This window comes from Pleurodeles waltl, chromosome 6 (genome assembly GCF_031143425.1).
Source record: "Pleurodeles waltl isolate 20211129_DDA chromosome 6, aPleWal1.hap1.20221129, whole genome shotgun sequence".
NCBI lineage: Eukaryota > Metazoa > Chordata > Amphibia > Caudata > Salamandridae > Pleurodeles > Pleurodeles waltl.
Window position 1 is genome coordinate 243080477 of NC_090445.1, and position 18635 is coordinate 243099111.

Below are 18635 nucleotides of genomic sequence, written 5' to 3' on the forward strand. Positions count from 1 at the left end.
TACCAAACAGACTTTTAATTAAGTCTGCAACAAGGCTGAGGAAAGGGTTTTGCATTAAAAGGCTCAACTGTTGAATACCTCATGGATCATGGGAAAGCAGATCAAGGTGAAGTGGAAGGTGCAAAACCCCACCAAGACCCTGCCAATATCAGCAGTCTTTTAAACTAGACAGCTGAGCAAAATGACTGATCAGCAAGACCAAAATGCCAGTGGTAACTTTTAAGGAGATAAAAATGTTTATGACGAAAAGCAGTCACAGGGTGCCCTGGACATGATTATCCCAAATAGGAAGCAAATCTTGCTTTTAAGCCATGAAAGTGAGAAGGATGCCATTGCAAAGAAAAGACCAACCTGGATTCCATTTTGTTTAAGCAAAAAATAAATGAGAGATTCTGTAGCCAAGTGGTAAAATGTTTTATGGTCAAATGAAGCTGAAATGAACTTTCTGGCCTAAGTGTAAAGCATACTTTTGGCACACCTGCAACATGGCACATCATCCCATGAACACAGTCTGAACTGTGACGCATGTTTATGGCAACATCCTATCACTGGGATGTCTCTGCTCGGCTGGACTGCAGTACTTGTAAGCATCAACTGGAATATGACGACAGCAAAGAATAGAAATTATTGAAACAAACCTGCCACCCTCTGCAAGAACTAGCACTTTTGAGCCTGGCAAGGATTCTAAGCACACAGCCAAAGATAAACTAATAATAGGTAAGGAGTAAAAGGTAAGTCATTGGATGACTTCACTTAAAACCCCGCCTTAAACCCATGGGAAGGGTTGCATTATGACTTGGCAAGTACTGTCCATCAACATCTCCAAAGGAAACTGACAATAACAATCAGTTTTCTAAAGACGAGTGGCCAAACACTGGCAAAATTAGACATCACACAGTCTGGTGGCAATTGGCCTGTGTTTTGTTGAAGGATGTTGAACTGGCCATTACATCAATCAATGTTGTAAAATAAATTCTGGATTAACAAAATTGATTATGTAAGAAGACTGTTGCCGCTTTCTGCCATTTAAGCAGCCACCCTGGCTGTAAGACTGTTTGATAAACGGTGCTGTCAGGATGACTGGGGTCATGGGGTTTGAGGTGGCAAGGTACATTAAAATCATGGAGAATGACTATGCCATTAGTTATTAAGTACCGCCAAGAAGGACTGCGCCCATCAAGCATTGGTACCAGTATCTAGCTGTCTGCTGCTGCTTGGAACAAATATCGATTAAACCGTGATTTTTTCATATAGAGTTTATAAATGACCGCTGACACAGAGCACCACACGACGCAACCATCCCTGACCACATGTTTTTGATCAGGCCTAATGGTAGACACTGTTCCAAAAAGTGCTTATACAATGCCAGAATGGTGGTTGTCTGAAACCCTTGCATTGCGCTGTATTTCCTCTATTGTTGCAGCACTGTAAACAACTCGCATGGCATTTACCTATGAAAAAGAAACTCCGGGTCTATCTGCAACCCTCGCTGTCCAGATTCTTCTACTGATTGGTTATGTTAAAAACACACAACTAAAGAATACAATGAAAGGGAAAGCACTAAGAAATACATAGGAAATAGTTCCCTTACCGTTGTCGTTTTTTGTTGGTAAACAAAATGGTGTAGTTTAGCTAGGTGAAATAATGGCCCTCATTACGAGTGCCCCAATAACTGTTATCGCACCCAGTACCTACTGGGTGTAATAAAAACTGCATCCTCCGTTAAATCTCTATACATCAAACGTGCTGGAATTTACATGTAGAAAATGGCCAAGAAAACATCGGACACGCTGATTTTGTTAGGCTAAGCACACAAATCCGCATATATGTCCCATTGTAGAGGGGAAACATGTAACAGGTGCCGTGTATTGCACCCAATAAATAATGCCGAAACAGTATCGGTATTCGTCAGGGGTGATCAAACCTAACACCCGGTCACTCGTAATGACGGCCTCAGAGGTTGTCCGACCAAGCAGAAAGCAGACTTTGAGCCTTCACATACAATAACCTTCGTGGCCAGTTGCTTTCAGTATCTTAAACCCGTAGATTAAAAAAATACACATCCTTAAGTACACTGGAGGCCATGCCCCTGCTTGCGGGCCCAAGTATTTTGAGGCAGTAGTCTCCCGCTCAACCACTGTTCGTCGCTGTTGGGCCACAATACACTGACAGTCTCCAGAATCGAGGCGGCAATGACAACACATTAAAAAATAAAACGTGGCGCATTCCAGCTGTTTCTCACAGCGTGACAAGCGCAGCAAACTTTCACCAGAAACCAGTGAACCACAGAAATAAGAGCTGCATCAAGCGCACAAAATACCAAGACACCAAAAGAATACAGAGATGCCCACACTGTCATTTAACACAACGTTTCTTCCGGTATTTCGTGAAACAGTAGCATGTCGGTTTGAGAGCGCCGTGACAACAGCTGGCAGTTTGTGTGGGAGTCTCTCAGAAGACCCCTGTGGTGTGCTGGGCTGTGCGCGCGCTTGCAGTCGGTTGCGAGGGCAGCTTGCTTTAAGGCCCTCGATATTTTACCCAGCACACTGGCAACCGACTGCACCCGCAATTCTTTTTTTGGACACTTGGGCCCATATTTATACTTTTTTAGCGCCGCATTTGCGTCTTTTTTTACGCAAAAGCTGCGCAAACTTACAAAATACAATCGTACAATGTGTACAATTATATTTTGTAAGTTTGCACCACTTTTGCGTCAAAAAATGACGCATATGCGGCGCTAAAAAAGTATAAATATGGGCCTTAATTTGTTAATAATGTATTTTATAAGGCAAGGTTATTAACTAATGGTGTCACCGTCTGCAGAGCATGATGGCAGAAAAAGAGCATAAATATACTACTGCTATATCATAATAATTTGAAAAGTATTTGCCATTGCTAAATTAAGGGCAATTGCTTATTAACTAATGTGTGCTCTTCCTTCGCTAGGATTGAGAAGCGCTACATTTGCAAAATGCTAGTGCAATACAGTATGTGCCTAGAATAGATTACAATGGGGGACCTCTGGCTCAGGTCCTAATATAAGGTTTTTCTAGTGTACGCACTTCGGCCCATATTTATGGATTTTGATGCAAAACTGCGCTAACGCAGTTCTGCGTCAAAATCCATAGCGTCTGCTTGCGCCATTCCATAGCGCCAAACGGGCGCCATAGTTATGGAATGGTGCAATCTGGTGCTAACGAATGGCTAGCGTCTAAGAAAAAGATGCGAGCTAGTCAGGGGGGGGGATGGGAGTGAGGAGAGTAGAGAAAAAAGCGTTAGTGGGCCAGAAATGACTCTAGGTTAGCTGCACTAATCATGCCGCTAACCTGTCTAGCGTCATTTTCTGACACACTACCACCCAAAAATGACTCCTGTCTTAGTAAAGAAAGGATTCATGCCCACCACTCCAATGGCCAGTATAGACACCCCAATGGCCAGCCAAGGGGACCAGTGTCCCCTGGGCAAGGCCATAATACCCAGTGCCAGGCAGGCAGGGGGGCCCATATAGCTATGCGCTGATTTAGCATCCACATTTTTGAAGCTAAAACTGAGCAAGCAGAGTATAAATATGCCCCTTAGTGCCAAGCCAAAGTATTCCGAGTACTATTGCCAACAAGGCCAAATTACCAACAGTGGCGAGGCAAGTCAGTGGAGAGACACAGGACTGCTTAGTGCTCTAGCACCAGGCATCATGGACTGGCGATTCTATTCTCGCACACGTCTGAGCCCCTGGAGATTCGACCAGCCGTTCACCGTTGTCACAGGCTTAGCAGCACTCTATATTTTCTTGCCGTGCTTATTTTGTCTGTTTTCTTGTTGATGAACCGAGGGATAAGAAAAACCAATAAGTATGACATGGCATTCTTTGTGTCAGAGCTCACTGTGGTGGGAAATAGTCCCTGATGTTAAGTTCTGCTGAGTCACTCTTTCTTTCTACTTTGACATTCCCAGAAATGACCATCAGACAATTATCAATTATGCTAATGAGTGGAGCCTTAAAGTTGAAGAGCCCTGACAGTTTAGTCTGGAGGTCATCAGCCTCTTGGGAGACATCATTTATATATTCTTTTGACACAGCTGGATGGTGCTGTTGCACTAGTCTTATCTGTTGTCTTCCCAGCTTGTTGCTCTTCTGACCAGATTGCGACCAGCATCCTGCTACACGTTTACCAGCTACCTGCTTATGGCCGCTTCTTCCTCCTCCCTATAACAATACGTGCGTGCCTGCTGTAAGTGGTAAGTAAAGCAGGGCCCAGCGATTCTACTTAAATCCATCACTTCACCTGCTCTTTGCTGGTACCCATCGGTAGTGTCTGCAAGTGCCAGACTTAAACACTGGGAATACTGTGTTTTTTTCCTTAGGTAGAGCAACACCCAGAGGGCGCAGTGGCTGGACATTGGTTCCAAGAACTAGAAAGTACTGGAAGAAACTATATAGTGAATACAAATTAGACATGGCCTTTTGAAATGTAGGAGCCTGAAGAAAGAAATATTACAGTTCTTTGAGAAAGAGAATCATTTAGAACTTTACAGTTCTTGGAGAAAGAGGAACATTAAGGACTTTGCCTAGACCGGTGCAGTAGGTTATTGGCAACTGTTATCAGGGAATTGTCCAGAGTTAATCTTTCGTTTAAGAAATTGACTCCAATTCTGCTGTAAAATGACATTTGGTTTTGATTACTTGGATATAAAACGATGCACATAAGGCCACAGACAAGACATGAACTATGCATACATTTGGCTTTGCAATCATATTCCATTGAATCTCATGTGCTGGGAGGTGTTTCCCCACGGAACCTCCACAGCCCTTTCTCCATGTGGTTAAACAAATGCTGACATTGAAGCACAAAGAGTGGCGAGAAGGGCAAAGGCCGCCAGGGTTATTTTGGCACCATCACTGTTCGCTTGGACTTTCGCCCTCGGTGAGGGTCTTGAAGTCCATGGAGAGGGCTTGCTCCTCGGGAAGCGGTGGGCGCTTCCACTCATCGCGTGTCACAACATATCCAATGGTGATGCAGAAGGCCAACAGAAGTAACGCAAGCACATTAGCCAAGACACCCTCTATTGGAAGCTGGGAGTAGCTGTTTCTACAAAAGAAGAACACATTGATTAATAAAGCTTGTATGTTAATCCTAATAAGAGGCAAAGGGGTGGGAGAAATCTGGGATTGTTTTTGACGGCAAACCTAACCTTGAAAAATAAGTCACAGCTGTAACTTCACTCTATAACATTCAATTTCATCATATTTGGAAATGTCTATCTGTAGCACTGATGGACAACCGTAATCAAGAGGCAGTAGATTTGATAAATGTAGGACTAATTTGCTGCAGTTAAACACAATGTCACACAATTGTTAACTAAAATACAGATCTAGAAGGATTTAATCATCAGCCTTATAGTTACTATTCAAGTTAAGAACATTTCATCGACTGCATCTGCCAGCATGGAATAACAGCAAGAGCCTTGCTAGCATACCGGCTGCATGCAATTAAACAACTACCTTTGCCTCAGTTACCAGCCGATGGCTGTAAGGACTTCTGAAACCAGCAAGGGTGGTCTGATATCCATGCAGGGAGCAAAGCCGAAGCAGAAAAATACAGCATTCAACGGGTAGTGACATCGAACATCACTCTAGTGCTGTGTGAGGGTTGGGGAATGAGTTATGGCTTTCCGTACCAAAAACAGCAGTACTTCTGTAACTCTGAACGTGAGGTACCCTCACACCACGAAAGGTGATGAATAAATAGCATGAGGGTGTGTGCCCCTTTAAATATTATAACGTAATATTTACTGCCTTGAAACTCCCTAAGGTGACGACTGAATAGCTTTGAGGGAAAGCTGCCCTCTAGCCCATATCATCCACTCCCATCTCTCTCACATGACTACCAGACAGACCTGAATGGGTATGGAAGTGCAATTCCCTTTATGTTATGTCTTTAGGCCTGGCTTGCCAGCGTAGCTGTCACCAGGCATTATGTGAATAAAAAACAGAGGTGTCAGGGGTACTAAAGAGAGAGACTGTGACTTCACCCAGATGCTAGTTCATCTGGGCACACCTTTTGATTTGTCAAAAGCTGTGTGCTTTCACAGAAAGGTTACTCACCCTTAAAACAGATGTAATAATTTAGTTATCCAGCTGCTTCAGCAAGGCTCTTTATCAAGAAAAGCTTCTGTGGTTGACCTTTCAATAACACTGATGCCACTGTGATAGATGGAGCTTGCACTTTAATGTCAAATAAATGCCACCAATTCTATTGAATATCTCCTACCTAGATAAGTAGATATTTTTGATGTTTGTTTTTATCTGGCAGTAGCCGCTCCCTGTAACAGGCTCCAGGGCGCAGCCCCCCACATTCTGCACTTTGCCTCGCTGAGTTCAGACATTGCACATCACTTAATTGCGGAATGTTCTTGAAAACACAACTGTCGTGTTTTTATGAACATTGCAATGCGCATGTGGTCTGTCTCCAGGCTCCTGATAACAGGACGAGCAGGGGGGCTGAGGCACTTTCTAGCTACAGAGTGCTGTTTAAACACAACACTGTAGGTGGGTGTATGGATTACACATGTCTGAGGGGCGTAGTTCAACTACGGTCCTTCATACAGGTACAATCCACTTCATTTAGCAGACATAGGGCCACATGTATGAAGCATTTTCCACGGCGCAAAAGGAGAATTGTGCCGTTTGCGACGTGGAAAATGCTATTTGGGATGTACAGACCCATTTTTGAGATTTGGTAATCTATTTACCGAATAGCAAAAAGGGTTTGCGAGTCGCAATTAGGAGGGGATGTTCCCGTCCTATATGCGAGTCGCAGTGCCATGTATGATTGTTTTGTGAACGCGAATGCGGTCGCAAACCAATCGTAGTTCGCACCAGTTTCAAACTGGTGCTAACCCATGCGCAAACGGGAAGGGGTCCCCACGGGACCCCTTCCCCTTTGTGAATGGCAGCAAAAATATTTTTTCAGAGCAGGCAGTGGTCCTACGGACCACTCTGCCTGTTCTGAAAAAATGAAAAGAAAACTTTTCATTTTTTGTTTTTCAAATGCATCTCGTTTTCCTTCAAGAAAAACGGGCTGCATAAAAAAAAAAAAAAGAAACTGCTTTATTTAAAAGCAGTCACAGACATGGTGGTCTGCTGTCTCCAGCAGGCCACCATCCCAGTGAGGGCGGCCATTCCCAATGGTGTTGCAAATTGCGACCTACCTCATGAATATTCATGAGGTAGGACATTTGCGACCCCATTGGGAATCGCAAACAATGTCATTGACACTGTTGTCCATCAGGTTTTGTGATTCACAATTTGCGAGTCACTATGACTCGCAATTTGCAAGTCGTAAAACCTGAAGTTTGTACATGTGGCCCATACTGTGCATGCCTTGTGCGGCACAAAATATCCGCTAAAAATGGGAATGTCAGGGCGAATATCAGTGCATCCCTGAGGCAATCAGAAGCCACACAGAGCAGCAGGGGCAGGATCCTAAGCTCTGCCCACCTTCTATTGGGTTGTGCTTCCAGTCCTATCAAAAAGCTAGGCTAGGGATCGAGATAGCTCTTTCCCCTTTCAAACCCACCCTTGCTGCTCTGTCTGGCTTGTTGGTTTAGAATAACGGCTTGCTGATTTCAATGTCTTTTTTTTTTTTAAATATGTTTTTATTAACAAATCGCTGCCTTACAGACACATAACAAGTTGTGACATAGTCAAGTTCTCACCTTGTTCATAGTTAACAGTGTTAATAGCACAACAGATTTTTACAAATTTTGGGGTTTTTGTCACGTTATTTATTCAGTCTATGGTTCTGAGTAAAACTGATTCAAAATATGTGTGCTAACTCTACTTGTCTGTTCTTTCCACAAATGTGAGTACTGCATAACTATTTTGTTTTATGACTACATAACAGACTTAACTCGAATTAAACAAAACTTAAGCATTAAACTTGATGGCACCGTAGAGTAGGTAAATACATTTGCTGAGGTAAGTCATGCTGGGTTTCTCCGGCGTGTGGGATGTCGCTATACTCTTACTCCCCTCATTCCTCACTGGGTGGGCGGCCTTCCATATTCGGACTGTCTACTCCCCTGGGCTCTCAGTTAAGTCTGACTGTTATCTCTGTACCAGTTTCACACTCGGTCCTGCTGTCCCTCTAATAGGACACACTCTAGTAGGTGAAATATCCCCCCCCCCCTTCCTTCTGTCCACCTAGACCTCTATTCTTGCCGGTTCCTCTGTGGGTGTTCCCGTCCCCCTCATTATGTCTTCCCATCTCGTAACTATGACCTCCCACTCTGGTGCGATTGGGTTTTGACGCAGGCCTCTCGCCTCTTCACCCCTCAGAACCTGCAGTTCGGCTCTAGACCATTTAGTCACGCCTCGTCTCCATTCAGTCTGTGGGGGACGTCCAGGGGCCTTCCATCCCTTTGAGATCAATCTCCTGTAAAGAACCAGGGCCAGGTCCAGAAAGCGTCCACCCACCTTCCTCCGCGGCAGGCCCAACCCGAGACCTAGTAGGCATACTGCGGGAGTCAGGGACAGGGCAATCTCAGATAATCTTGATAATAATGGTCAGCCATTACCGCCCCCCAGTCCAGCTGGATTTCCGTACAGCTCCATACCATGTGGTCATAGTCAGCGTCAGCGACCTCACATCTTGGGCATGTCCTAGGAGCTCCACCATATATTAGCGACAGTCAGTGTGGAGTGAGGTACGTCCTATGGAAGTAATTGTATTGGAGGTATCGCAGCCGTGTGTTGCGGGAAACCTTCCGGGGGTAGGCCAATGCTCTGTTCCACTCTGCGTCTGACAGTTCCCTACCAATCATCCTTCCCCATCTCTCTCTCAGTGGCCGTAGAGGGTCTAAAGCATCCTCAATTTGGACCCGATATAGTTTAGAGATTAAGTGGGCCTCCTCTCCAGCTGTCAGCAGGAGATGTAACACCTTAGGGGTAGTGGGCTCTGCGTTAATCGTGTCCCAGTGCTTTTTCAGGGTATGTACCAGCTTTCAGAATAGTAGGAATTGTCCCCGAGGGACCCCTCCGTCTATAAGGTCAGTGAAGGACCTCAGCACCCCTTCTCAGAACAGTTCCCCACATGTCTCCACTCCCACCCTCTTCCATGATCCCAATCCCGAGCTCCCCAGGTTGTTCCCACCCGATTCGATCGCAAGAACCGATAACGGTAGTGCTGGGGAGTACGGCTAGCCAACCCGACCCTCTTTGCACATCTCTTCCAGCATGACATCACTACCCTTCTCATCAGGCTGTCCGTCTGGGGGACTATCTTCCTATTTATCATACGTGCGATAATTTGATTTATGTCTATTGCTTCATAGGCGGTGCACCTGTCCAAAAGACCTCTACCAGCGAATCAACCGGCTGCCCACTGTAATTGGGACGCCAAATAATAGGATTCGAAATCTGGGGCGCCCAGACCACCCAGGTGAGCCGGTCTGCAGAGTGTCGAGAGCAAGGTGTGTCTTCGGCCAACATCCCATATCAGCTCACTAAGTAGGGTGTTCAATTCGCAGAACCACACCAACGGGATCTGTAGGGGCAAATTAGCAAAGAAGTAAAGGAGGCGGGGGAGCATGACCATTTTAGATAACGCTATTCAGGCCATAATCGTTAATTTCAGGGATCGCCAGAACCCAACAGATGCCTGCAAGGACCGGAGTGCTCTACCGAGGTTACCCTCCCGAAGGTCTGCCATGTCATGGAATACTTGTATGCCCAGATACTTGAAGGTACGTGGGGCCCAGTTCACATCCTCCGGGCAAGTTGCCGGGCGTTCGTATCTTGGTGACATGGGGAACACAAATGTTTTGCCTCAGTTGAGGCGTAGTCCTGACAGTGTCCCGAAGTCTTCTAGGTTCCTAAAAGCCCATGGGAGACCAACCTCCCCATCCCTAAGGTGAATGAGTACATCATCTGCATATAACGAGATGACATGCTCAGAGTGTCCCCACTCTACTCCCAAACCCACGCCACCCCGTCGCATCTGGGACGCCAGGGGCTCAATGGCCAGGAAAAATAACAGTGGGAATAGGGGGCATCCTTGTCTGGTTCCTCTGTATATTGGGTAGGTATCGGATACTGTCCTGCCTGTCTTTACCCTCGCCAATGGAGATGCGTACTATAAGTCCACCCATTTTACCCAACACTCACCAATTCCCATTCGAAGCATCACAGCCCTCAAGTAGTCCCATCTGATTGAATCGAAAGCCTTCTCAAAGTCTACCGCCAGCAACACTCCCGCTGGGGGCCTCACATCCTTGGCCATGTGCAGAACAGCGAAAAGTCACCTCAGGTTTAGGGAAGTACTACGATTCGGGACAAAAACGTTTTGGTCCTCGTGTACGAGTGTGGGTATGTGGATGAGCAAATGATTGGCCATGATCTTACTGAGTATTTTAAAATCGCTGTTCAACATTGACAAGGGGCGGAAGTCAGTCACTGATGCCTCTTTGGATTTTGTCTTGGGGAGCAGGACCACCAGAGCTTCCCTCAGGGAGCCCGGGAGCTCCCCATGTTGTAGTGCTTCCATATACATTTCTACTAACTGGGGGGCAAGCTGTGTCTCATATTTTTTATAGAAATCCATAGGGAGGCTATCCGTCCCCGGAGTCTTCCCAGGGGCCAGCTGTGCTATAGCTTCTCTGACCTCATCTAATGTCACTGGTCCCCCCAGACTTTCCCTCTTTTCGGTCGCCAAGGTCATCAATGGGATCTGTTGCAGATAGTCATCGAAGGCCTCCATTCTAATTTCTTCGGGCTTCCCGTACAGGTGGGTGTAATATTCCTTGAATGCATCATTTATGGGTCCCGGCCTAATTCTACGTTCCCCTTCCTTGTCCAGCACTCTCGTGATGGGCTCACCGTCCCCCCCAGGCCTCACCAACCACGCTAGCATTTTCTTCGATCTGCCCTCCTCTGATTGTAATGAGGCGAAATATTTTTGCATATTGTGGCATCTGAGTTGTTCTTTGACCTGGAAGTGGTCTCTTTTTGCCTGGATATATTCCTCGCTCTCTTGTGTGTCCGTTCCCCCTCATGTATTTTCCTTTCTAGGTTAGTTAGTTCCCTTTCGAGTGACCGTCTCACCCCGATCGACTGACCCAGACAGTAACCCCTCGTCACCACTTTAAGTGTTTCCCATTCCGTAGACCTAGAGGAGGTAGATCCTCTATTGGACTTAATATTGTCTGCCACGTGTAGTCTCAGGGCTTCTCTATACGCTTGGTCCTCGAGTGCTGCAGGGGCCAGTCTCCATGACGGAATGGGGGGCCTATCCTCTGTCACCCTCCATGTTAATAGTAAGGGGTTATGGTCGGAGAGAGTGCGTCCTAGATATTCCGAGTGGATCATTCCCCGTGTTAGCGTTGCGGTACACACTACTCTGTCTATTCTAGTGTGGACCCGGTGAAGGCCCGAGTAAAACGAGTAATCTTTGTCATTCAAATGTTGTTCTCGCCAGACATCCACTAGTCCCCAAGAATCCAACCACTCTCTAAGTTTTCTGGCTATCTTATTTGTCACTGCACCTTGTAGTGGAGGTGTGGATCTGTCCAAGTCTACGTCTAATACGCTATTGAAATCTCCCCCAACCAGGAGCTCTCCTCTCCGCTGACGGGTGAGGTGACTCGATAGCCGTGTCATAAAGGGGACCTGATCCTGATTGGAAGCATATATACAGCTCAGGACAATCGGGATGCTGTGTAACTTCCCTTCCAGGATCACAAACCTTCCTTCGCTGTCTATGTTGGATGATTCTACCTCAAGGGGGACCCCAGCTCGTACCCAGATCATTGCTCCCCTTGCGTATGCTGAATATTCCGTAGCAAACACCTGCCCCCTCCATCTACATCTCAGTTTCTCCACTTCTCCAGCTGCTAAGTGGGTTTCTTGCAGCATTGCTACTTGTATACCTCTCCTCTTTAGGTAAGACAATATTATATGCCTCTTAGTCGGCGTGCCCATCCCCCTGATGTTCCATGTTAGAAAGTTGTATTTTGCCATGTTGGTATGTCAGGCTGATGGTTGCTTCCCCAATCTTCCCTAGTTGGTGACCTCCCCTTTTGTTCTATCGGACATTTGATATGTTCTAACCACGTCTCCCACAGTGCCATCATAACTTGAAATTGCATTTCCCAACTCGCCCTCCCCAGGGCGCCTCTCGAACAGTAGGTTGCCCATAAAACTGTGCAACAGTGCAACTTATTCAAACTTTTAACTGCAATTCTTGCCAGGCTGACTAAACAAGCGAGATTTCAATTGGGGGGTAGGCCATGTTCAGAGGGGCCTCACTTTAACCTATTTCACCTTACCCCAGGGCTCTCTCATAAGTTTAGTTATCAAAGGTCGTCTGCTGTCTGAAGGGTCACCTTCGGGACCCCACCAAGCAGCCCGAGCCCCTGGCCGAGGACATCACAGTGTCATCCGATTCACCTCCAGAGCACTCCGGGGGGGGACCCCTCTCCGCTCATGCGGGCCGCTGCCTCCAGTGCCGCCTTCCTTCCTTTTTCCTTCTGTTTCTGGGTCGGCGGCAAGCGGGGGCGACCCCGGACGCGCCACCCATCAGGGCCTCGACACGACCCGCTCCCAGTCGATCCTCCTCTCGCATGCCGACCCGGTTGAGTCCCATGGGCCTCCAACCACTCCCACGCCTCTTCAGGAGATTGAAAGAATGTGGTTTTGCCGTCAAGTATCACTTTCAGTCTGGCCGGGTAAAGTAAAGAGTATTGAATCCCTTCTTCCCTTAGGGCCCTCTTAACTGCCATGTATGAAGCACGTTTGTTCTGAACCTCCAATGTGAAGTCCGGGAACAGTGTCACCTCACCATTCGCTACCTTGAACGGGCCCGCCTCTCTTGCCATCTGCAGAAGGATGTCTCTGTTTCTATAATGTAGCAATCTGGCGATCACCACTCGAGGAGGTCTGCCCGGAGCGAGAGGCCTCGAGGGCACTCGGTGTGCTCGTTCCAATGTATAGTAAGGGGTCAGGCTATCTGGCGCCACCACTGTGCTCAGCCATTTCTCGAGGAAGTCCACCATATTTGTTCCTTCAGCCCCCTCTGGGAGGCCCACCACTCGTACGTTATTCCGCCGGTTTCTCCCTTCTGCGTCCTCTGCCCTTTGTTATAGGTGTGCCACTCTGCCCGTGAGGCATGTCACCTCGGCCTGTAGGTCTTTTTGTTTTGGTGCCATTTCCGCCAGCGTGGTCTCCATCTCTTTAACTCTGTCCGCCAATTTGTGGTGGTCTGCCCTTAAGAGCCCCACTTTGACCGCGACCTGATTGATGTCGTGCTGCAGCGTTGTCTTTGTGTCTTCGATTGCCCCTAATATTTTGTCCAGGGTGTCCTGTACATTAAATTGCGGCAGGTCCCGTAGGTCCCCCCCTTTGCGCTCGGAGGGTGTTGCGCCGTCCATAATTCTACTCTTGTGCCGGTTCTTGGGGGACATTGGGTATGTGAGGGGCTGCACCCCCGGGGTCAATGCGGGGTCCGGACTATTGTTGCGATGACTCCCCCGCCCGTGGTCTCCGCTGTTAGGCCCACTCTGGCCTCAGTACTGCTTCTAGTTAGTCTCACAGCAATCTCCGGGTAATCGTACTCTTAGTCGCTGGCCTCCGGTGAGCCCGATGTGTGTCCTACTGGGGCGGGAGGCTCTTCGTTATTTGAACACAGGCGTCCGCTGTCTTTAGGCGCAGTCCGGCCCAATTACTTCCCTTCTCAGTACATGCCGGGGGATATACCTTTCCGGGTCCCGAAATGGGGCCCCTGAATCATCCCTCTGTCGTCTTCGCTGGGTGGTTCCCCGTGGGGTGGTTCGCCCGCTCCCCACAATACGGCACGGATTGTGGTGTGGGCGCCCCCCCTCACCGGGGCAGCGTCCCGCAGCCCTCGCTCTGCTCACTGGGAGGCCACCGCCGCCGCCCCGCTGCTTTAGGCTGTCAAGGTTGCCCGCCTCTCTCCTCTCCTCAGGGGGCCACTCCTCGGGCCTGGCCTTGTCCCAGTGCTTAATGCTGGTACCCTTGGTACGCACCCGGTGTTCCAGAGTCCGACCAGGCCTCTCAGTGCCCTCCGTTCTGCTCCGTAGATTGCCGTTTACAATTTGGGCGCCACGGCCTCCCGCAGGGCCCCAGTCTGTCCACCTCGCTTCAGGGGGCCACCGACACCCCCACCTGATTTAGGATGGTGGGGTTTCTGGCGTCGTTACTTCGCATGGGGGGGCGCACGCCCACCCCTGTCGCGGGCCCCAGGCAAACAGCTCCGCTCTCGGAGCCCAGCAGGCACTCCCGGGGGTGGGGTCCCGCACGACACGGGCCTGCTCCACCACCCCCGGGTCGGTCTCGGGGCACTCCGTGGTGCGCTGCCCCTCGCGGTGGCCTTGGCCGTCGCGGCGCCCACTCAGGGGCAGCCGGATCTTAACGGGGGCCCCAGCCGGTTGGGCCGTTCTTCGTCTCCGCCCACCCCGGGGGCTCACTTCTCCGTCCCGGCCGCAGGATTCCGACGTTCGGAGCCGCTCCGGTTCACCCCCGGCTCGGGTGGGCGCCGGCTCCGGTCCCGCACCGGACCACTTCTCAGCCCGAGTCCCCGGCTCCAGCCACGGGCTCGGGAGTCCGCCGGCTCGGCTCAGGCCCGCGCAGCAGGGCTCAAACAGGGCTCCGCGGCTCTCCGGCAGGTCCCCTCGGGCCCCCCTCGCAGCACGAGCATCGATTGCCCCAGGGTCGGCTCATAGTGTACGGATAATTTTAGGACCCTCCGGAGCGAGGGGATTATGCGTGCGCCATCTTCGGCTTCTTGGCCACTCAATGAGAGTGAAAGTAAGTGAGAATCGGAGTTTGAGAGTATATGAGTAAGTGAACATGAGCACATGGGAGTGAGTAAAGGAGTGTGAATGCATTAGAAGGGAGTAATTGGAGATTGTGAGAGGGAGCGAAAGTGAGCCAAGGGTGTAGCTATCAATGGTGCAAGATGTGCAGTTAGACCAGGGGCCTGAGTCAGTGAGTGTAAAGGGCTGAGTGTGTGTGTTTTGTATGTGAGAATGAGAACCAGTGAGTATGGGTATGTTTGTAAGCATAACAGTAAGTGGGATTGAGTATGACTGAGAATGAGTAAGTGAGAGGATGTGAGTTACACTGATCATGTGGGAAGAGTGTAAATGTGAGAGGCAGCGAGTATGAGTGAGACACATTTTGAAAAAAATGGATTAACTGATAGACACATTTTGAAAAAAATGGATTAACTGATAGTTATTATGCCCCACCACTTTGAAAGATCCCAAGTTGCCACTGTTATGTGTTTGCCATGTGTGCAAATTTATACTCAGTACAGCAGGCTGTTGATTATGATGGTAAGCCAATAAGCAATTTTGTGACTGTATGACTGTTGTAAAGTTTAAGGTCAATACAGTAGGCCTAAGTTGGTTATGGTGACAAGCCAATTATAAAAAGGTACAGACCTAATTGGTTCACTTGTACAAGTTATGTTCAAATTCATGATCTCTTTTTTTATAAAACGTTATGACAAAGGCAGCAGACAGCTTATTTATCGTTAAAGCCAATAGTAGTGGCACCAGGCATGCCAGATTTGCCTGAGCAGTCCTGGTTTTTCACCAGTTATCCCTGCAGATTTTGTCAAATTTTGGTCATGTTTTTAGAACGGGTTGACTGAAAATACTGCAAGTCACGGTTTTTGCTTTGCAAAGTAGGACTAGTTAGCAGCTGTTATACGAAAGCAATTTAACTAACTGGTTTGACACTGGGTTTAAAAATTGTATTTTATTTATTTTCTTAGTACGGCTTATGTGTTTCTATGTGGATGAGCGCTGTAATTTTGTGCCGCTTGGTTGATGTACAATTGTAGTCCATCTATTTTTGCAAATTCTCCCAAGTTTTGGTTTTAAAAATCTGGTCACCCTAGCCAATAGGCATATAATAGTAGATCACACAGTTTTCCAAGCTGTAGACAATTATTTTGTCAAAGGAAGTCACACAGATTACAATAGTAGGCCAAGATTTTGGTGTTCTCCATCCCCTGTGACTACCATGTGGGTGGAAGATTTTCACTATGATAATTCCTACTGTGCCCTTTTGAGTGGAGTTGTATATTTTTTGCCAACTGTAAATTTGTAGATATTTGTAATTTTATAATTATATGCATGAAGGTTGCTAGTATATGCACACTTCAGTAGGCCTGTGTTGGTCATGTATCAATCCAATGGCAAAGGCTCTAGACCTTCTTAGTTCAATGGCAAGAGTTATGTCAGATTTCATAGTTTTGATATGTTTCGTTGAAAAGTTATGAGAAAGCCGATACGTCTTACTTACTTACTGTGAAAACCATGTGCTAAAGGCAATAGTCTTCTATTGGTGGTTTGCTATTACACTGTGGTTAAAGCCTATAGTAGGCATGTATTTTGTCAAATATTAAATGGAATGTCTTGAATTAGCACGAAAGGCAAATGTTTTGGTGACCTACTTGATTAACTTGTGGGGATAGAAGATTTGCAATGTGATGATCCTTATTAAGCCTTTTCTTTGTGGGGGATAGGGGGTTATATGGTTTTAACAACTGTAGTGTTTTAGATATTTATACTTTTATTGTGTACCTGATGGTTGCATTGTGGGAAAGCTTATGCTCAATACAGCAGGTCTGAGTTGATTACGATGTGATAATCCTTATTGAGCCCTTTTGGGTGGGCAGGGTATAGGGTTTTCAACATTGTAATGTTGTAGATATTTGTAATTTTGTTACTGTGTACCTGATGGTTGCTTTGTGGGAGAACGTATGCTTGATACACTAGGTCTGAGATGGTTATAATGGCAAGCCAACAATAAAGAATATAGGAATGACTGGTTCGTTAGGAAAAGTTATGCCAGTCCTGATCTGTGTTTTTAAAAGTTACAACAAATGTACAAAGTCTCATTTACGTATAATGAAACACATATTTTAAAACCAATAACCCTTTAAGGTTGTGTGTGTATATATATAAGGTTACAGGGACATTATAGTTAGGCTCACATTTTAAATGCATAAAACCATAGAAATTCAGCAGTTATAGTTAGCGTTATATCAAGCAACTATACCTCATGCCCCAAGGTAACTCTAACTCGCACTCCAGCCACACACAGTTATTTTTATGAATAATTTTACAGCAAATGTTGCAGTGATATCAATGGTGTTATGTCATGAATGCTGTAAGATCCTGGGGAATTAACAGTGTATGGCAAGGGCACGAGTTATAGTTATCTTAGGGCACAAGTTATAGTTACTTGAAATAACTAACTATAGCTGCTGAATTTCTATGGTTTTGTATGCTTAAAATGTGAGCCTAACTGTAATGTCCCTATAACCTTTGGTTCTTTAAGTAAATTCGATGTTTCCTTTAATTCTATTTCCTAACTAGAAGATCCCTGTAACCTTAATCCCACCATCGCCACGCATGTCCTTTAGCTGTGCATGGTGGAGATTGGTTGCAGGGCCTGACCTGGGGCTAGGCACCGCGGCCAACCACCTATAACCACCCAACCCTGCGCCACGCCACGCACATTTGGCCATGCGCAGCAGGTTTGTCTACAGGGCAAGGCTAGGCTAGCAAACACCCTATATTCACCAAACCCCACACCATGGACAGCCTTTGGCCGCAAGGCCTGGCCTGGGGTTGGGTAGATAAAGGGAATTGGTTGCAACCCAAAAAATGTGCTGAGGAAAATACTTCAATGTTCCATCATGAATAATGTTTAACATTCAAAACACCATAGCTATAACATTTGAACCAAACACCTTGCTAGTGTGACACTTTTAAGTAATTGTATGGAGAGAACATTGCAATACCAATCCCTCTTGCTCTCTCTTCCATCCTATTATGGGATGGAAGAGAGAGAGAGAAAGTGAGAGATTGAGAGGGAGAGACATTTAGAGGAAGACTGACAGAGAGAAATTGAAAGAGAGAGGGAGAGAGAGACAGAGAGTATTTCTAGACTTTGATGAATGATATACTTAGAATTAGATATTTTAGGACAAACTGAAAAGAAAAATGTATTTGTCAGTTAAAAATAGTGAGATCACCTTTCAGTATGTACCTTAAGCATCTGAAGATAAAAAGAAACTCAAGCACGGAAATGACTACAAATGGACCTCTACTAGAACCCTCAGCCTTTAGTATGACCTCAACCACTACACCACAGGTTATTCCTAATTATGCAGAGTCCAGACATTACTATGACTTTCAACCCTAAGAGTTTGCTGTGAAAAAGACTTCAATGTTTCATCACAGGGAATGTTCACCATTCAAAACACTAGTAAATAAACAGACACACTGCCATGAAATACCAGACTTTGTAAATTCAACCTAATGAGTGACAGTCCAAAAGCTTTACCAGTAGGCCAGAGGTAAGTCTGTTCTGCTGTGTATCAAAAGATAACTGTAATACCCGAAGCAAACATCTTGCTCGTGTGCCGCTTTGAAGTCATTCTATGGAGAGTGGCACACAAGCAAGATGTTTGCTGACACGACCGCAGGGGGAACCTCAAGGCCCCCGCAGTTCTACCCAGCTCGCCAACCATTGAATGAGCTGGCATTGCAACATCAAGCAGGGAGCTGCTTTAAATAGCAGTCCCCTGCTTGCAGGAGCA

At 46.9% G+C, this 18635-nt stretch overlaps 1 protein-coding gene across 1 annotated transcript in view; it reads right to left on the reverse strand.

Annotated features, from left to right (window-relative positions):
• Positions 1-405: 405 nt before the first annotated feature.
• The window catches only part of CYB561 (cytochrome b561), a 251254-nt gene continuing 233024 nt past the window's right edge, over positions 406-18635 (reverse strand). Inside the window, exon 6 of the mRNA XM_069238008.1 lies at positions 406-5087. Coding sequence (XP_069094109.1) covers positions 4895-5087 — 193 coding nt within the window. The 3' untranslated portion in view covers positions 406-4894. The remainder of the gene's footprint in view (positions 5088-18635) is intronic.